The sequence below is a fragment of the Mixophyes fleayi genome, chromosome 3, assembly GCF_038048845.1.
Source record: "Mixophyes fleayi isolate aMixFle1 chromosome 3, aMixFle1.hap1, whole genome shotgun sequence".
Classification (NCBI taxonomy): Eukaryota; Metazoa; Chordata; class Amphibia; order Anura; family Limnodynastidae; genus Mixophyes; species Mixophyes fleayi.
The window spans coordinates 118,644,294-118,663,335 of record NC_134404.1 but is presented as its reverse complement, the minus strand read 5'-3'; the positions used below and the strand labels follow the sequence as shown (position 1 = coordinate 118,663,335).

The window sequence follows — 19,042 nt, the reverse complement described above, 5'->3', positions numbered from 1 at the left end:
GCTGTCCGGTGCAGTCGGCAAAGAGATCGCACATTGCATACTTTAGTTATTGATATTAGGGAATAAACCTTTGTATGATGTTGGCTATGAAATGCTAATTGTAACTGGAGCATTGGCGGGAAGAAAGGAGCTCATTCCCTGGATAGACGACCCCCACCTTTGGATTCCTTAGATTGAATCAGCCTATGACCTGTTTAGCCTGGACCTATAGAAGCAAGCCACATCATTTGTATTGTTCTCTGTAACACTGACTGTGTATATATGATCATAGCTGTGCACCCAGCTCTCAGTCTTCACTGATCACAGTATTCTAACAGATATACTGTCCACCGGGTCCCGTGGGTGCGCAGCGAGCGCATGCGATAGCAGCAGTATGTATTTATCTTTTGGTATTGGCTGTACTGTATCATAATATAACAATGTATTAAATTGTTGACTATTTACATCTGCTAAAATAAAATCAATTTGTGCGTTAGAAACACAATACAATCGCCTAAGCAATGCTTATTTGAAAACGATAGAATTACTTTAATAATACAATGAATGCATAAAACTCACTGTAGCTCTCTGGGGGTAAATGTATCAAGCTGTGAGTTTTCTGTGGATTTGCAAAGTGGAGATGTTGCCTATAGCAGCCAATCAGATTCTAGTCTTCGTTCAGTACATTCAACAAAATGACAGCTAGAATCTGTTTGGTGGCTGTTGGCAACATCTCCACTTTTCAAACCCGCCAAAAACTCTCAGCTTGATACATTTACCCCCAGGAGGTCTACAGTGAATTTTATGCATTTTGGTTTTATGCAACATTCTGGTTTGTGAAAACATTAAAAATGGATTTACGGAGTTTGACTATGGCCCAGTAAAAGCATCGATTGCAATGTTTACCATTTTCATGATCAAGAAGCAAGCTTTGGCTGTTTATATAGACAGGCACATACTATAGTAACTCTGTGAAATATGCCATAAAATTAGATATTTGTCAAACTGTTGCATTAATCAACACAGTGTTTGCGACATGTTGAAGGCATGAATTCCTTTATATGCAGCATGTTCTTATCCCTGATTGATAGTATATTTTGCAAACCATTGCCTCTGGCTATCACTCAATGATCATTAGACCTTCAACTTTATATTCAAGTTTCAGATATAAGCTATCACAAAAATAATTACCATACTATTGGCGAACCAGAATATCTCAGACGTGAAAATAAGCACATAGTTTGTTAATGTACAGAAATAACTGTATAAGAAACAGATGCATGAATTATTAGTGTAAGGATGATAGAAAGGGAGAGGGATCATGACTACTGATGCGATATTATTCTCTTTTGCTGTGTATAGCTATTCCATTGGGACTTTAAATCCAGTGATGTTAGCTGAATTAGATGCTGTATGGAGGGTGTTTGTGTGCCTAGTACACCAGAATTAGGAAAGGTCTACCCTGGTAATTAGGAGAAGCCTTGATCTGAGAAGCAGTGTGTAGACTTTGACCGCAATGTTGCCTATATCTCCTATACTAAAGCGTCTAAGTATTTTAATCATATAATATAAATAAAAAGTGGAATTGGCACTTCATAAGATGTTAGAGATACATCTTCCCATATCCTATTCAATTGTAAGCTCCTCAGGGCATATATCTCATTACTATCGCAATTTCCAATTTGTGTTATATACTGTAAGATGCTGTGCGTATTGAGCAATAACTAATACACTTATACATATAAAATATAATATAATCACCACAACATACTGGTATTCACAATAGTTTAAAGGACATGCATAGGTGCTAAAAAATGTTGTGAGGAAAACATACTGTACTTGGACCCAATAACTGCTGGTTTTCTGCAAAGGTCAGTACATCTTCCAGCAAAAAGGTTTTATTCCTGGTAAATAATATGCTGCTCATGGAAATAATCTGTAGAGTCAGAGTCAAAGTAGTATATTCCATATCTCCTCTAATACTCACACAAAGGTGAATATAGTTTTTTTTAATGAACAGCAATCTTCAGTATAATTATTCTCAATGGCTTTGACCCATGAAAATTGAGCCACTTCATTGAGCAGTAAATGTCTTATTTTGCAGCAGATTGAGACAACACTCATCTCATCTCTAGGTGACAAGCACAGAACATTCGGCTGTGTCATTGCTCTCTCTGCTTCAGAGAACCTTCTCAGCCAACAGCTGCAAAACTTACTTCCTAAAACCTGATTGAAGAAGATATGTGAACACCTGATCATTTGAGCAGATAGGAGCTAGGATTTTTCTCTTTTCTATGACATTTGTGTAACAAAGAACAGGCTCCACATCTGGCCAGAGGATCTTGTCTACGTGCATTATGTAAATTGAATGTAGTGCTTACACAAACCCCCTATCTGCCCTGATTTGGGCATCTTAAGAGGAACTGGATAGTGGGCAGATCTTCTGTGAGAAGGGTGCATGGCTTGCACTGACTGGGAGCAGGGCTTGTTTTGCCCTGATTTTAGCTGCGTAAATGTGGTATGACATACTTGTACTGTGCACTGAGCACACATCACTAAAAATTATTTTCTTCAAATGTTTCCTATAAAACTGCTATGCTCTTTTTTTTTTTTGCATATATCCTACGTCACACATAAATTATGCTATATTCAGCTGTGCATATGGTTCTCTGCTGGATAAATTATCTAAATGTTTCACACATTCATGGAGTGTGGCCAGGGTACACCAACTGAGTAGCGGCTTCAATCTGACAGCAAGTGTGGTCAATCATAGTAGAACACAAAAAGAATAAAAGGCTGGTCCCATAGTGCAATATAACTGGCAATATAACTTAGCCCAATATCACAGCGTATTTGGCCCCACAAAAAACTCAACGACAGATAAATATGATAAACAAAAACTATTGTATTATTATTGGACTGTAAATACATCGGAAGATGACCCTAGTAACCTGTGTGTGTAGTCATCTACTAACTGCACTTACAAGCCCTAATGTAAGCCAAAAGTGATCTGGCCATCATGCAATTATGTCACCTGTGTGTGACCGGAATAGAATATGATCCTGTCATTCAGCAATCAGTAGGATTAGCCTGTGTGTGGCCGCCAAAATTATTTCATTCTCTGTATTTCTAAAATAAATAAATGGTAAACAAATGTGTCGGAATGCGGTATGCAAATTCACAAGTAAATTCAGTGTTGATATCAGAAGACAAGAAAGTCCCTTTCCAATATTTTTCTTAGTTTAAATATTATAAGAGCAGGTTTTAAGCCTAAACAATAGAGGGATAGATGAGTATTTTATTAAATGTTGGGATAAAGATTTTATTTTTGCAATAATAGTCTGTAATATTTGAAATATACTATTGTTTTATTATATTAAACCACCCATACCCATTCCTAGCAATCATGCTAATTTTGGAAGGACTGTCCAAGTTTGCTGACCTTAAAATGCCTTGGCTTGTAGAAAATGGGTGGGACTTGAGAAAATTGGCATGTCTGGTTGGATTAGGAAGGGTTTGGGATGAATCGGGGCATAGTGGATTAAGGGCTGGAGTTTGCCTGGGTACATGTTAGGAGGTATGTTATACTAAGTATAAAATACAGATATGACATCAATTATGTGGAAAGCTGGATAATAAGTGTTATCTGGATAAGGTGTTTTTGAGATATTTAAAGCATAATACCTAAAATATACTGAGCTTCATTTAAAAATAACAAATTTTCCTACACTGCCTCCTCTGTCTCCAACTTCTTACATTATTTAGCAGTGTTCATACTGACTGTAGGAGGAAATGCTTGTTGACCATGCTTGCATGTATCATATTAAAAAAGCAGCACTTTGTTTTTCTTCTTTCTGGTTTTCGGAACATTTTAAGCAATAGGGTTTCTTTGCTAACAGATCAAAGAGTTGTAATAAGTTTCGCAAAATCTTTTTTATTTAATCATTAGTATGTATGACCAACTGAACCATACATTAAGAACACTCAAAATGTAAATGTAATATAACAAAAAACACAGACGGTACGAAGTTAGTTACCTGTCCAGGATAGGCAGCTGGTCATATCTTGTATGTTATTATTTTGTATCATGATCCCCTCCACTACATATTTCCAAAAAACATCTGATAAGTTCTTAACTGCCTGTGAAATGATCCCCAATCTCCAAGTATACCCTATTATATTTGAGAATTGCTCCACGGAATATATACCAATAACTGTCATATAAAACTTTAGCAATAAAAGTGCTCTACTGGCAATGATAAGCTGTCAGTAAAACCAGCATTTAAAATATACTAAGAAACATTGCAGACCAAAGGATGCATGGTATTTCTGCAGATGAAAATACTTCACCGAGACCTGACCTTGACATACAAACATAAAATGAAAACAACAAATGTAGAACTGTGCAGAATAAACACAGATCTCTAGTTATACACATTAAATGTTGCTTCTATGCCAAAAACTAATGTACAACTGCAAAGCCAGTTACTGTTTGTTTTGGTACATCACTGGTTTATATACTGTTATGGTGATTCAAGTTTTGTAGATAAAAGCAGAGATGAAAGCATGCCACTGAAATCGATTAAACTGGGACAACTTCATAAATTAATCCAAATATGTGAGCCTCCTTTTGTTTTCCTGAATAAGAATCTTCAGACATTTCCGGTCCTCCTCTGAGGTTAATGTAAGCCCTCGAAAAGAGTCAATGACATTAAAGACTAAACTTGTCACAATAAATATTTGGTAAACTGGACAAAATATAAAGTCTCACAAGTAATATACGAGAGAACAGTATACAGTGGTACAAAATGTTTAAGACAAAGGCATTATGGAAGAACAGTATTTCCTCGACCGCATAATAAATAAGATAGTGAGAGGAGATTTAGAAGATAATAGAAGATACCACAGTAACCTTGGAAAGAAGTGATACATGAAAGGTAAGGTTTGAACACATGCACAGCAGAACACTTCTTTCACTGTTATAAAAAGATAGATGCAGGATTGCCATCACAATCCCAACAAGTCTGTGGTCCGATCTGATTAGATGTCACGTCTCCCAATAGTTTAATCAGCACTTACATGATTAAGAAAATAAATTCTAACCTTTTAACTCATATATAGGTAATGCATACTTACCAACTTTTGACTGCTCCCCTCCCTGGGAGAAGCTGGGGAGGGGGGACCTCTGAGGGGACAGGTGTGGGGAGATGCGGCGATGGAATCATATCATCATGGCACCACCATGAAATTCTGTGAGTCGCTGAAAAATGCATCATCTAGGCCCCATAATGAAGAGGGCCGGACTCTGGGAGGGAACACTAATCTACCCAGAAGTTTGAGCTTTTTGCCCTTTTTGAAGACATTAGTACTTGAAGACTTCCAAACAGTAAAGCAAATGGCATCATAAAATGCACATGAGACGCCGAAGAGTGACTAATTGCTACAATTAACATAATATATTAACGTTATAGGTGGACATAACGTCAGTTAGTCTTTGTTTAATTGGGGAAAAAACTCCAAAAAAGAAGCAAAAAACAAAAATGAACCCAAAGAATTTTCTAACTATGCAGCAAATCTCACTTTTTAAAAGTAGAAACGGTTGGACTATTGGACTGAAAATGTCAGACTGGGCGAGTGTCTATTTATAGCACAAGCAGGATAATTTAGAAAATAATTTATTAATGTGGTCACAATCTATCCTAAGTCTGAAGTTACTTCAGATAAACACTGTTTGCAAGAAAATGAGGGGTTATTGCATTTTGATGAAGCAGACCATACACAGACCAATATACACAATATACACAGACCAATATACTTCAGGAGTTTGATTTCGGTCACCTTTCTTGAGTAATTACTGAGAAAATACCCTGTTGTCACAGAAGAGCAACCAAATCTTTTATTAAGAGTTCCAAGGACCATAGAAAAATGGCTAAAATTCCTTTTTTTTTTTTTAGAAAGGATCACATTTTATGGTACTTATGGGAAACAGTCGATAAAAGCAATACTTTCCACAATTCATATTTTAAAGGATCTCTGTATAAATAGATAAATAATCAAAGTTCCTTGGTTTTACCTCTCTCTCCCCTCTATCTGGGGACTTTCCAAAATGCACGGATTCATCAACCTAAATTTTATGCAGACCCTTACATTTGTTATGAAAATATTGGTCTTGTGACCAAATTTAACCTTTCAGCTACAATCTCGTCTATTACCCATATGGGATAACCCTGGTTTTGACAATGGAGCTTATTGGAATCATCAACTGAATGACAAGACAAACATGAACGTGAATGACAGTCTGTACTCAACCTCATCTGAAGAAGACTATTGGCAGGACCTAAGAGACTTTGATTAAAGAGAGGGGATTACAAGCTGTATTACAGATTGAGCTATAGTCCCGATATGCATAACAAAATGTTTTCCATATGATCTTGTCCATTGAAGAAAATGTGGCCATAAGAGAACTTTCCACCATATATGGTGGTCATGCCCAAAAATATTTCTATTTTGGGAAAAGGTACACATACTTTTAAACTCCTTGCCCAAATCCCCAATACCCAAATATCCATGGCTCTTTCCTTCTTTCTTACCACTCTATTAAACTGATCTTGCATATACTAGCAGCAGCAAAATTATCTATCGCACCTATCATAGATCCTCCTATGTCAGCTCATAAAAACAAAATCTTGCATGTCACATGCATGGAAAATATCACATACTATCTCCATGATAGACTAGACCTCCAACCCAGGTCTATACCCCAAGGATATCCCAAGAATGACAAAACTCCCCCAAAATGTTACCAAATGCAGATCAGATTGTTACCTGCATAGGATTCACTGATCATATGGTCTGACACATATACAAATTTAGAAACTTGATGGAACATTTAGCAAGACAGTCCAAAACAAGACAGGAAGTCACAGACCCCGTGTGCTGTGTATTTTGCATCATACCCACTTTAAAAATCATTCTTGATGGAACACACAAGAAACTTGCACAGCAGATTTTTCTGCCAGTAAGGAATCATTGATGTGGTTTTCTATACATTTATATAAACATAACAGAACATGAACTATAACACTTAAAACTTAAAGGTCCATTTTATTGCATAATTTCTCCCTCTCTGGGGGAAGCGAGAGTTTTATAGCCTCTACTCTCTCATTTCATCTTGGTCAGTGAGCTGGGTAAAATGTCTGAGCTTTGAGGATTAAGAGCAACTTTTTCCATTGCCCAAACATTACAAAAAGGGAGAGTATTTCAGTAATCTTACTTCACTTTTCAGCCTTGCCATATGTGTGTGTGCACTGTGTGTAAGGGAATATAGTAATATAGATTGTAAACTGCACTTGGTTAAGGACTGATGTGAATGATTACATTCTCTGTAAAGTGCTGCATAATATGTATGTGTTATATAAGTTAATAATTATAATAGTACATTTTGGAATTATGTGTTCAGGAATTTAGTCCCTCACCATCACCTTGCATGTTCCTGGTGGACTACTGATCTTAAATAGTGGTTGTGATCTGCAGATCACCTGGAAGTCCTACAGATATTGAGCATAAAAATTATAAAATAAACCTTGGGATTATACAAGCAGGAGTCTACTCAATTGCAGGCCTTCATGTTCCTGGTAGACTACTGATCTCAGAAAGTATTTAAAAGTTACAGACCAGCTAGAAGATGTACGGAGATTGGTTGATGACATTTATTCTTATAATTTTATTGTATTTATTTGAAGTTACAGAACAGAGCAGATAAAATATTAAGGGCAGTAAAGGGATGTCAGAGCAGACATAAAAATAAAGAGGGTGTTAGTATGGAAAAACGAAAGTGAGGAAAGAAAAAAGGGGGAAAGAAGGGTAGATAAAATGACAAAAATTAAAAAGGCAGAACAAAAATAATTACTAGAACACACACTAAGCAGAGAGGGCACATGAGGGAGTAGAGCATCTCTAAAAAAAACTTTAGTCAATTAAAAGACATGTTTTGTTTTGGGTTTTTTTGGTTTTTTTTTTAACTAAAATGTATGATGTAAATTAAAATAAAGTGTGATTATGCTCATCTATGTGAAACACCAAGGTTAGGAGAAAGGGTTTTAACCCTTTGATTCTGAAACACTACACGAGAACATAATACTCTTATTTGTGGGCTGGAGGAGACTGCTGCTAAATGGAGAAGTAAGATTCAGTACGCTTATTGGTACACACTTTATAAACTTAAACTACAATCAGTATTTTACATTATGGATGAGACTTCAATGTAGTACCTTGTAAGAGTGATTGCTTAAGAAAAAAATGATAGTTCAACTTTTTATGTAGCTACTTAGGCAAGAGCAGTATGCATAAACTGTACATTAGTTACAAGTGCAGTCTAAGCATGCCCACTCCAACAACTCATCCTATATAAATACACCGTTATCCTACTGCCTATTTGTACCAGTGTGCAGAAAATGAATGGGCATTACCTGTAAACAGGTTGCATTTCATGTGCGATTCCAATGACAGAGCTCTGCAAAAAGTTATCAAACTCCTCAAATAGTTTTCGGATGTTAGTCTTGAACTTCAGATCTAGGTCCAGCTGAATGATTCGGGATATATCTAGGAAGAGAAAGATATTTAAAATATTTATATATTTAAGAAAAAAAAGTCTCAATGAAAAATATGACCCAAAAAAACGCGAACTTCAAAAACAAAAAACACTCCTCGCTGAGAAAGGGCATTTGTCAACACCTCCCCTCCCTATTATGCATTTAGTAAGTGAGACGTTAAACAATAATATTACTATGTGACCCTTACCATTATCAGGGTCCAAGCTATGACCAAAAAACAAAAGCTCTATGGCTTTCACTGAGAAAGATGCTGAGGGACTCCCCCACCTATTATTGTGGAGTAATGAGATTTAGTACAATTCATAGTTAAAGTATAAAACATCTTTAAAGCTAGTATAATATCTAGCAGCCACAAAAAGTCAAGACATGACTTTGGAGCAGTAGTGACAGCCAGGTGCTGTTAGTAACTTGTAACCAAAGAATCTGAAAAAAGTTGACCATCTATTTTTTATGATTTGTAAATACATACTAAAATAATATTCTAAGATTTGTTATACTTTAAATGAAAAAACAAAATTACTTTGATACAGTAAATTGTATGTAAATAAATACTCAAAACTGACCAATGCTCTGATAAAATGTTACAAATTAAAGAAAGTATAAGGCTGTACACTTCCTAGAAACAAGCCAAACCTATGGTTTGAAGGGGAAGGTGGATTTGTCTGTCAGTTCAAGCTGCTTTACTTGCTAATTAAAATCACAGGGGCAAAATGAGTTTTATTAATATATTACACAAAGACAACAAAACCATTTTCCTGTTCAATTAATCAATAAAATTATATAACAGTTAACGACAAATATATAATGTATACAGAGCGCCAGCTAGCACATAGCAGGTATACATGATGGAAATAATGGAATCTTAGAGAAATGAGTTGCTATTTTCTCTATATTTACCTTAATACATACATTTGTGCATGTAACAAACCACTTCTATTTAAGTTGTTCACAGATCATTGTTAAGAGTTCTTCATTTGCTTTAGGACCACTGGGAAGATTTCCAGTCCTCTGCGGCTCAATTACAAATAAAAACAATAATTAAAATACCAATCCTGAACCAATCCAAAAGCCCAACAAACCTATCATATATACACAGGAAAATTTTTTTAAAAAATAAATAAATAATGTAAGTAAAAATTTAAAGTCCATTCTAAAGCTAGGTACACAATACAGAAAATGTCTCAGATTTAAGCGGTATTTAACTATTTTACTAACGACTGAAAGTCCCGATCAGCATGCTGATCCATGCATACATACTTACGTGATTTACCATCAGATCTGTGCTCTTCATCTGTCACAACCATCTGCTGAAAAGATTGTGACTGCACACTCTATGGTGACCTGCCTACACTGCTGGTGGCAGGTGTATACACACTGCAGGATTTTCCTGACATCGTTCTATCGTATATAGAGATTTGTAATTCAGTCACAATTTTAAATGAAATGAAACAATGTGCTTCAGTGCGATAAAATATGACCGATGCAGTGTAAACACTAAAGCAATATCAGACCAAACAATCGTTTACCGTGTGAATGGCATGATAATCGGGTGAAATACCTGTAGTGTGTACCCAGTCTTAACTTGTTATAAGCAGCATTGGCAACTATGATTTCCCCCATACAGAAATCGGTCACAGAATATGTGCTGAGAGCTTTCTTTCCTCTTTAAAAAAAAAAAAAATAAACATAACTTAATACAATATCAAAAATGTACTCATAATACTCATGTATTATAAAGACCCAGGGTCTGCAGGCTGGTAACTAGAAATGGTCACAGAGATTCTTATATTGTACAGAAGGAGGTGAGTTATCCCTTACATAATACAGAAGAAATGCTAATATATGTATAAACAGTGAGTTCTGATACCATCACTTTAATGTTTATTAAGAAAACATGCGTATTATATGAATAACTCATCCCACTGTAAACAATTATTGATCATAGATGTCACTAAGCATTTTTGTGGCCCAGTCCATTTATATGGCAATGGAACACCTCAGTGACCTCTAACATATAACTATCATTTACAGTAGGTGCCATTAATAGACTATAAACTGGTATAATTAACACTTTTTGAGGGCCCTGGTAAGGCAGAGAAGTAAAAGTAGGTGCAGGTCATGTCAGCATGTCATATTATGTAAACCGGGCGAGGACACCAGGGTACAACATATCATTCAAAAGCAGTATAAAGGACCGGGACACAGGGCAAATTGCCTTAAAAGCACAAGAGGTCCAAGTCTTTTGTGTCACATCTGCACTTGACTACAAGGAGAATGGTTGATTATCTACTTTTCCGTACTTGGCAAAATTAAGTTATGGGTGTTGTTTGCCCTCTGTTCCTTAAATGCCAAAACCACCGTGCCCCAGCAATCAGTCCTAAGTAATTATAAAAATGGCAGTGCAGTGAAACTAATGGCATGAGGTATAAACAAATGGAGCATGTTTTGAAGCTCATAAGGCTGTTAGGCGAAGTAGCTTTTACGCCCTCTGCAGCCTTGGTATTTACCCCACTGCTACTTAGGCTGGTAACACACTAATTCTAAATTTCTCCGGATGCGATATCCTTAACGATTTTATCAACGATTAAAATAAAAAAGTAACAAACAACATGCCAATTCATGTATACACACTGAGCACATTTTGCACAATTTACCTTCAGATCTGTGCTCTTCATCTGTCATAACCATCAGCTGAAAAGATTGTGACACTGCACATTCTACAGATATCTATGGACACTGCCGGTCATGAGTGCATACACACTGCAGAATTGGCACAACATTGTTCCATTGCTGAACGACATTTTAAGTCAGGTTTAAAAATCAAAAACAACAATACGATTTGCTTTGGAACGAATCGTTCATCATTGCAGTGTACACACTAATGCGCTATTGGGCAAAACGGTCGTGTATTGTGTGACTGGCACGATAATCAGGTGACACAACCCTGTAGTGTGTACACAGCCTAAGACTGTTATTACCAAGCCATGCCTTACTAGAATCCTTAACGCTATCACGTTTTAAATAAAGATCTTCATACTAAGCTATGAACTCATACCAACACATCCACTGTTATCTAAATGACTTTACCACATTACTGCTGCTCAGCAACGACTATTATCTTTCATGAGTGATTGCAATGAGATTTTATCACAAGGATCTTGCAATACATCATACCTTGTTCCATTACACATCCCTTTTATTTCCGAATGACTGAATAATTATCAACTAAAAAAGTCCATCTGCTGCAAGCAGAATAGTCAGAAATAGCTTCAAACTTAACTCTCAGTCTATTAATACCATAATTGTCCTATGGTGCTTTGCCAAGTATTGTTAATACCATCATACTTTAGAGCCAACAAACTCTGCAGTACAGAGAACTTTATTGATGCACATCAATTCCTGCCCCAGTAGAGCTTATAATCTGAATTTCTCTATCTCAAGCACACACAATCCCTCACACTAGCACCAATTTAAGTTGGAGCTAATGAACTTATCATTATGTCTCTGGATTCTGGGAGGAAACTGGAGCACCCAGAACACGGAGAAAATACAAAAGCTAAGCAAATAGCACACTGGTTGGAGTCAAATTCGAGATCCCAGTGATCTGATAAGTAGCAAAAAGACGACACTGTGCCACCTATGTAATACACTGTACATTTCTATGCCTTCTGGTTTGGTTTCTTATAGGCATTTAGAAATTCAATATAATTTACATTTTAAATCTGCTAGGTAAGTGACAAAAGTAAATGTGCAATGCAGTTTGTTTGCTTACACAATGTGAATAAAGTACATAACAACCACATTTTAGTTAGCCCCTAATTGAACAAATGCTATTGGCAGGTGTCTGTGTGACTGGGACTATTTGATGCATAGAGGATGATGTGGAAGATAGGGACGTCCAGATCAGTATAAGACCTACTGCTCAATTGTCTTGTGACTGTTCTTCAGGCAGAAGACTATTAGATCCAGCTACATAAGCAAATTTAATCTACATGCACTATATTTAGTCAGGTATAATCACTAAAGTCACTGAAAAGAAAAAACTAACTTTGACACGTGTACTGAATTTATCATGAGATCATGAGACTGTAATGTAATCACTACAATTTCAATGTAGGCCACTTTTTTCTAATAAGCCCTGTTTTAGGCTACCTTTTGTAAGGGTCTTTAACCCTGTTTCAAATAAAAATTGCCTGTCTTGCAAGATTTCACACATGGGCGGTTGTCTCCTCAATGTGTATTTCCTTCACAGATAATGAAGCGATTACAAGTGAGAGCTGAGGATTGAGTCTGTAATACATCTATCAAGCATTTGACAGATCAGCTTTATTTTTATTTGAAAAATGTACACTGCTTTCATTCAACAGTTTCATTGATTGTAGGGTCATACCATGACAGCTCAACCAGGTGTACCCACCACCCATCTCAGATTTTAACTATTATTTTTTTTTTTAATAAAGAGAGGATGTTTAAAAAACTATTCGACTGTCTGCCCATTACTTTCTGAAATATTGATTTTTCAATGTATTAAACTATTTACTAATCGTAATTTATTTATTCCAGTTTATTAAAGTAACTTTTCCTCCCGAATTCAAAAATCAAAACCAAAATTACTTTAAATGCCTTACGTTTCAAGTTACATAAATAATGCAAGCTTTTGGAGCAGAATCAAAAACGCTAGGTTAAATCAACATTAGATATCCCAATTTATTTTAGATGATTACCACAGGTATACATTACTACTAGGGATGTGCACCGGCGACTTTTGGTGTCCCGTGTTTTGGATTCGGATTTTAGCGATGTTTTGGGTTCGGATTTGTTTCGCAAAACACCTGCCGAAAGGTTTTGGTTCGGATTTAAGGTTTTGGATTCGGATTTTTTTTTGAAAAAAAGCATAAAAAGTTCAAAAATCAAAGTTTTTGGGCTTATTTTCACTCCTACGCTATTATTAACCTCAATAACATTCAATAACAAGCATTTCCACTAATTTACAGTGTATTCTGAACACCTCACAATATAGTTATTAGTCCAAAACGTTGCAATGAGGTATCTTTCTGGACTGCGTAGTGGAGTGGTCCCCACAATATAATAAGAAAACCATCAACTGGTCTTAATCGCACCAAAAAATGTACCTGGACTGCGTAGAGGAGTGGGTCACCACAATATAAATTAAAAACCCTGAACTTGTATGATTCGCACCAATAAATGTATCTGGACTGCGTAGAGGAGTGGTCACCACAATATATATAATAAGAAAACCATCAACTGGTATGAATCGCACCGAATAATGTACCTGGACTGCATAGAGGAGTGGTCACCACAATATAAATTAAAAACCCTGAACTTGTATGATTCGCACCAATAAATGTATCTGGACTGCGTAGAGGAGTGGGTCACCACAATATATATAATAAGAAAACCATCAACTGGTATGAATCGCACCGAATAATGTACCTGGACTGCGTAGAGGAGTGGTCTGGTCACCACAATATAATTAATAAAAAACCCTCCACGGCTCTGAATTTCCCCCAAAAAAATTCTGGACTGTGTAGTGGGGTGGCCCCGGTACTAACTTTGATACCGGGGCCACAATATAATAAATAGTTACACCCTCAACTGGTCAGAATTCCACCAAACAAGTATCTGGACTGCGTAGTGGGGTGGCCCCGGTACTAAATTGGATACCGGGGCCACAATACCTACTCCAAGTTCCAAGTGTAGTGTTTATAACATATTAACACTACACTAATTCTAGCACGTCAAACCCTCTTGTTTCAAATAATGACAGGGCATTTAACTTTTGATTAAATTTTTTGAATTTGTTGACATTTTCTAATTTTCTTTTACTTTTTGAACATGGCAAACGACTGTTGAATGGTCACATAATGGCAAAAAAATAGTTGCAAGATGGAATTGTCCTTGGGCCCTCCCACCCACCCTTATGTTGTTGAAATAGGACATGCACACTTTAACAAACCAATCATTTCAGCGACAGGGCCTACCAAACAACTGTGGCTGAAATGATTGGTTTGTTTGGGCCCCCACACCAATTAAACAATTCATCTCTCCCTGTACAACTACAAACTAAACAGGCTCTACTGAGGAAAGATGTCGTCCTCATCCTCTGATTCCTCTCCCCCTACAGTGTGTACTTCCTCCTCCTCACACATTATCAATTCGTCCCCGCTGGACTCCACAACCACAGGTCCCTCTGTACTATCTGGAGGGCAGTGCTGTACTTCATTGAGGAATTGATTATTCATTTTTATAAACATCATTTTTTCAACGTTGTGAGGAAGCAACCTCCTTCGCCGCTCACTGACCAGGTTCCCCGCTGCACTAAAAACTCTTTCCGAGTACACACTGGAGGGGGGACAACTCAGTTAAAAAATAGAGCCAGTTTGTATAGGGGCTTCCAAACTGCCTTTTGGAGTTCTACCACGTCACTACCTCTAGTTAATTTAGATTGCAAGGCTTGTAAATATAATTACTTTGAAGATAAAAAATGCAGGCTGCACAGACTGTGGAGCTAGAAAGTGAAATTAAATGGACAACGTTACTTTGGTGGCTATCTATGCCCCCCCGCCCTACACTTGTAGTTGAATATAAATAAAGCAGCCTGCATAGAGTATAGAACTAGAAATTCAAATATACAAAGAAATGGACAAAGGCAGTTTGGTATCTGTCTGCATCAGATCCCCTCTCCACTAGGAGTAAAATAGAAAACTATTCAGCCGTTATATAATCTAGAATATAAATAGAAATTGAGAAAGGCAATTTGGTATCTGTCTGCATCATAATCATCAACATCCTCCTCAGCAGCGCCAGCTACATCAATATCCTCCTCCCGCTGTACAACATTCACACCTTCATTAGCCAAATCTGTAACTGGACTGTGGGTGATCCTTCCAGCATATGCAGAGGGCGTGCTGCAAATGCTGGATGGAGTCACCTCTTCCCGTACAGTGATGGGAAGGTCAGGGTTCACAACCAACAACATCCTTGGACTCGCCTTGGGGATTTGTGATGTCATCTGTTTAGAAGGCAGAGTTCTTTGCTGTTTTGTTGTTGTTGCTGACAGCATAACTCTCTTAAATTTTTTGTAGGGGGGGGGGAGGAGGAGGGCTTAGATCCTTGGGTGAAGCTGGACCACTAGTCATGAACACGGGCCAGGGCCTAAGCCGTTCCTTGCCACTACGTGTCGTAAATGGCATATTGCCAACTTTACGTTTCTCCTCAGATGATTTTAAGTTTCTCTTTTTGCTATTTTTTGAGAACTTGGGCTTTTTGGATTTTACATGCCCTGTACTAGGAGATTGGGCATCGGGCTTGCCAGACGACGATGATGGCATTTCATCGTCTATGTCATGACTAGTGGCAGCAGCTTCAGCATTAGGAGGAAGTGGGTCTTGATCTTTCCCTACTTTATCCTCCAAATTTTGATTTTCCATTATATGTAGCACAAGAGAGCGTACCCCTAAGCCACACACACTCGGCAAAGCCTTTAAAAATTATATGCGGCACAGGAGAGTAGCACTGGACTGCTCAATCGGTGAACTTTGTAATAGCAGTACCACTGGACTTATACTGCTGAATCAGTGAACTTTGTAATAGCAGTACCACTGGACTTATACTGCTGAATCAGTGAACTTTGTAATAGCAGTACCGCTGGACTTATACACTGCTGAATCAGTGAACTTTGTAATAGCAGTACCGCTGGACTTATACACTGCTGAATCAGTGAACTTTGTAATAGCAGTACCACTGGACTTATACTGCTGAATCAGTGAACTTTGTAATAGCAGTACCACTGGACTTATACACTGCTGAATCAGTGAACTTTGTAATAGCAGTACCACTGGACTTATACTGCTGAATCAGTGAACTTTGTAATAGCAGTACCACTGGACTTATACTGCTGAATCAGTGAACTTTGTAATAGCAGTACCACTGGACTTATACACTGCTGAATCAGTGAACTTTGTAATAGCAGTACCACTGGACTTATACTGCTGAATCAGTGAACTTTGTAATAGCAGTACCACTGGACTTATACTGCTGAATCAGTGAACTTTATAATAGCAGTACCACTGGACTTATACTGCTGAATCAGTGAACTTTGTAATATATCAGTACCACTGGACTTATACTGCTGAATCAGTGAACTTTGTAATATCAGTACCACTGGACTTATACTGCTGAATCAGTGAACTTTGTAATAGCAGTACCACTGGACTTATACTGCTGAATCAGTGAACTTGGTAATATTACAGTACCAATGGGCTTATACTGCAGGATTGGTTTTGCAAATTTTGTTGTAATTTTTTTTTTTTTTTTAATTTTTATAACTTTTTTTACATTTTTTAAACACTTGGGAATAATGGGGAAATAACTATGCCCTTAGAAGGACAGAGCACAGGACACAGCATCACTGGACTGAACAGGACACAGCACACAGGACCCAGCAGCACCACTGAACTCAAAATTGACAGAGCAGAGCACAGCACACAGCACCACTGGACTGATACTGCAGAATGTGGGAACTTTGTAATATTGCAGCAGTACCACTGGACTTTTATTGCTGAATGTGTGAACTTGGTAATATTGCAGTACCAATGGGCTTATACTGCAGGATTGTTTTTTCAAATTTTGTTGTAATTAAAAAAAATTTAAAATTAGTTTTTTGTATTTTTTTTTATAACTTTTTTTAAATTTTTTAAACACTTGGGAATATTGGGGAAATAACTATGCCCTTAGAAGCACAGAGAACAGGACCACTGGACTGAACAGGACACAGCACAGGACCCAGCAGCACCACTGAACTCAAAATTGACAGAGCACAGCACACAGTACCACTGGACTGATACTGCAGAACACAGCACAGCACAGCACAGCACTAAACAGCACAGCACGAGATCTACCAGGACAGAGGACCACCTAACACACCCTCCCTCTACCCTGATCAATGCCCGAGTGAAGATGGCGGCGACTAGCGGGGAATTTATAGGTTCCGAGTATCGCGAGATCCGACAGCGGGATTATGACTCCGAGCCTCGGTTTCAAGTTTTCATTTGGCGCCAATACCCGGATCTGTCTCGGATCCGACTCGGATCGGCAACGTTCGGGTGGGCTCGGATTCAGGAAATCCGAGTGCGCTCATCTCTAATTACTACCACAAAAAAAGTCAGCATGGTACTCTGTTTCTTAGTGGAGAAATATATATATTAATTATACACACACTGGTGCTTGTTTCATCAATTATACAAAAATCTGTATTAGTGTGGCATTAGCTTGCTGAAGTGTGGAGACTCACAAATAGTCTAACTGGCTTGCTCATGTGCGCTGAAACTGAAATCCTGCAGGTTTGTAGAATAAAAAAAGAAAGAAAAAGGAACGATAACAAAAAAAACTTGGCTAATTGCTTCTTAACTCACCCCTGGCTACTGTCATATTGTCATCCCAAGATGGTGATAGCTATAGGAGGATAGAGACAGTACTTGTACCACTGCTGTGCTTGGTGAATATTGTTACCCACACCATGCATACCTGTTGGTAGCCTTAACCGTCCTGTCACCAGATTAAGCGTTTCTCCCTATTTCTCCCCAGGACGCAGACGGTAAAAGGGGTGGTAACCTTCACCATCCTAGGGGAGAAATAGGACGAAACTCTTAATCTGGCGAGATCTCCCGTTATTATGCCTTGTACTCTGAATTTATCATAATTAATAGATGGTAGATGTACACAGCAGTTTAAGATGTCAGCAAACCTGATCTGTCCATCATGTTCCTGATCAGATCAATGATTTTCATGGGAGAAAATTCTCATATCATCATACCAATTATGTTGTTTTTATACAATTTAGACCACTAGTAAACCTTATAAAGACATACATCTTTAGATGATGTTCTCTGAGCATTTGTATTACTTTATAACAGATGGAATACGGTATATGGTCAAAGGGTTTCAGTGTTTTTCAAAATGACATTTCTGTGCACAATAAATGGATCAACGTTTGTCAAGAACTCGTGTATAGAAGCCAGATCCTATAAATACAACTATGCAGGATTTAATAGTGTTCAGCAACTTTCCTATCATAAATGAATATCCAATTATTCTTCAGCAGCATAACAAGCACAAACATTTGCAAATATAAATACTACAACAGAACATAAGTTATTTTAGAAGTTTCTGCACAAATGCTGTTTAATTTTGCTCTTTGACTATATAACATTGTGGAATAAATGCGCATTTACAGATCATATATAGCTCTACTTCAACCTTAACAGCAACAAACTGAAGAGCAACACAAACTAATAGTGTACACAGCACTGTAACAAAACGTACAACATTTATCATGTTTCTTTTCCACACAAGGAATTTGACAAAGTTAAAAACATGCCAATGCTGTTTTTCCATGATGGTAACATAACAGGAAGCGTTGTGGAGACTCA

General features: G+C 37.4%; 1 protein-coding gene across 1 annotated transcript in view; it reads right to left on the bottom strand.

The window, feature by feature from the left end:
* XXYLT1 (xyloside xylosyltransferase 1) overlaps nt 1-19,042 on the bottom strand; it is a 178,856-nt gene that overhangs the window by 86,532 nt on the left and 73,282 nt on the right. Inside the window, exon 3 of the mRNA XM_075202250.1 lies at nt 8,448-8,580. Within this exon, the coding sequence (XP_075058351.1) occupies nt 8,448-8,580 (133 nt within the window). The remainder of the gene's footprint in view (nt 1-8,447; nt 8,581-19,042) is intronic.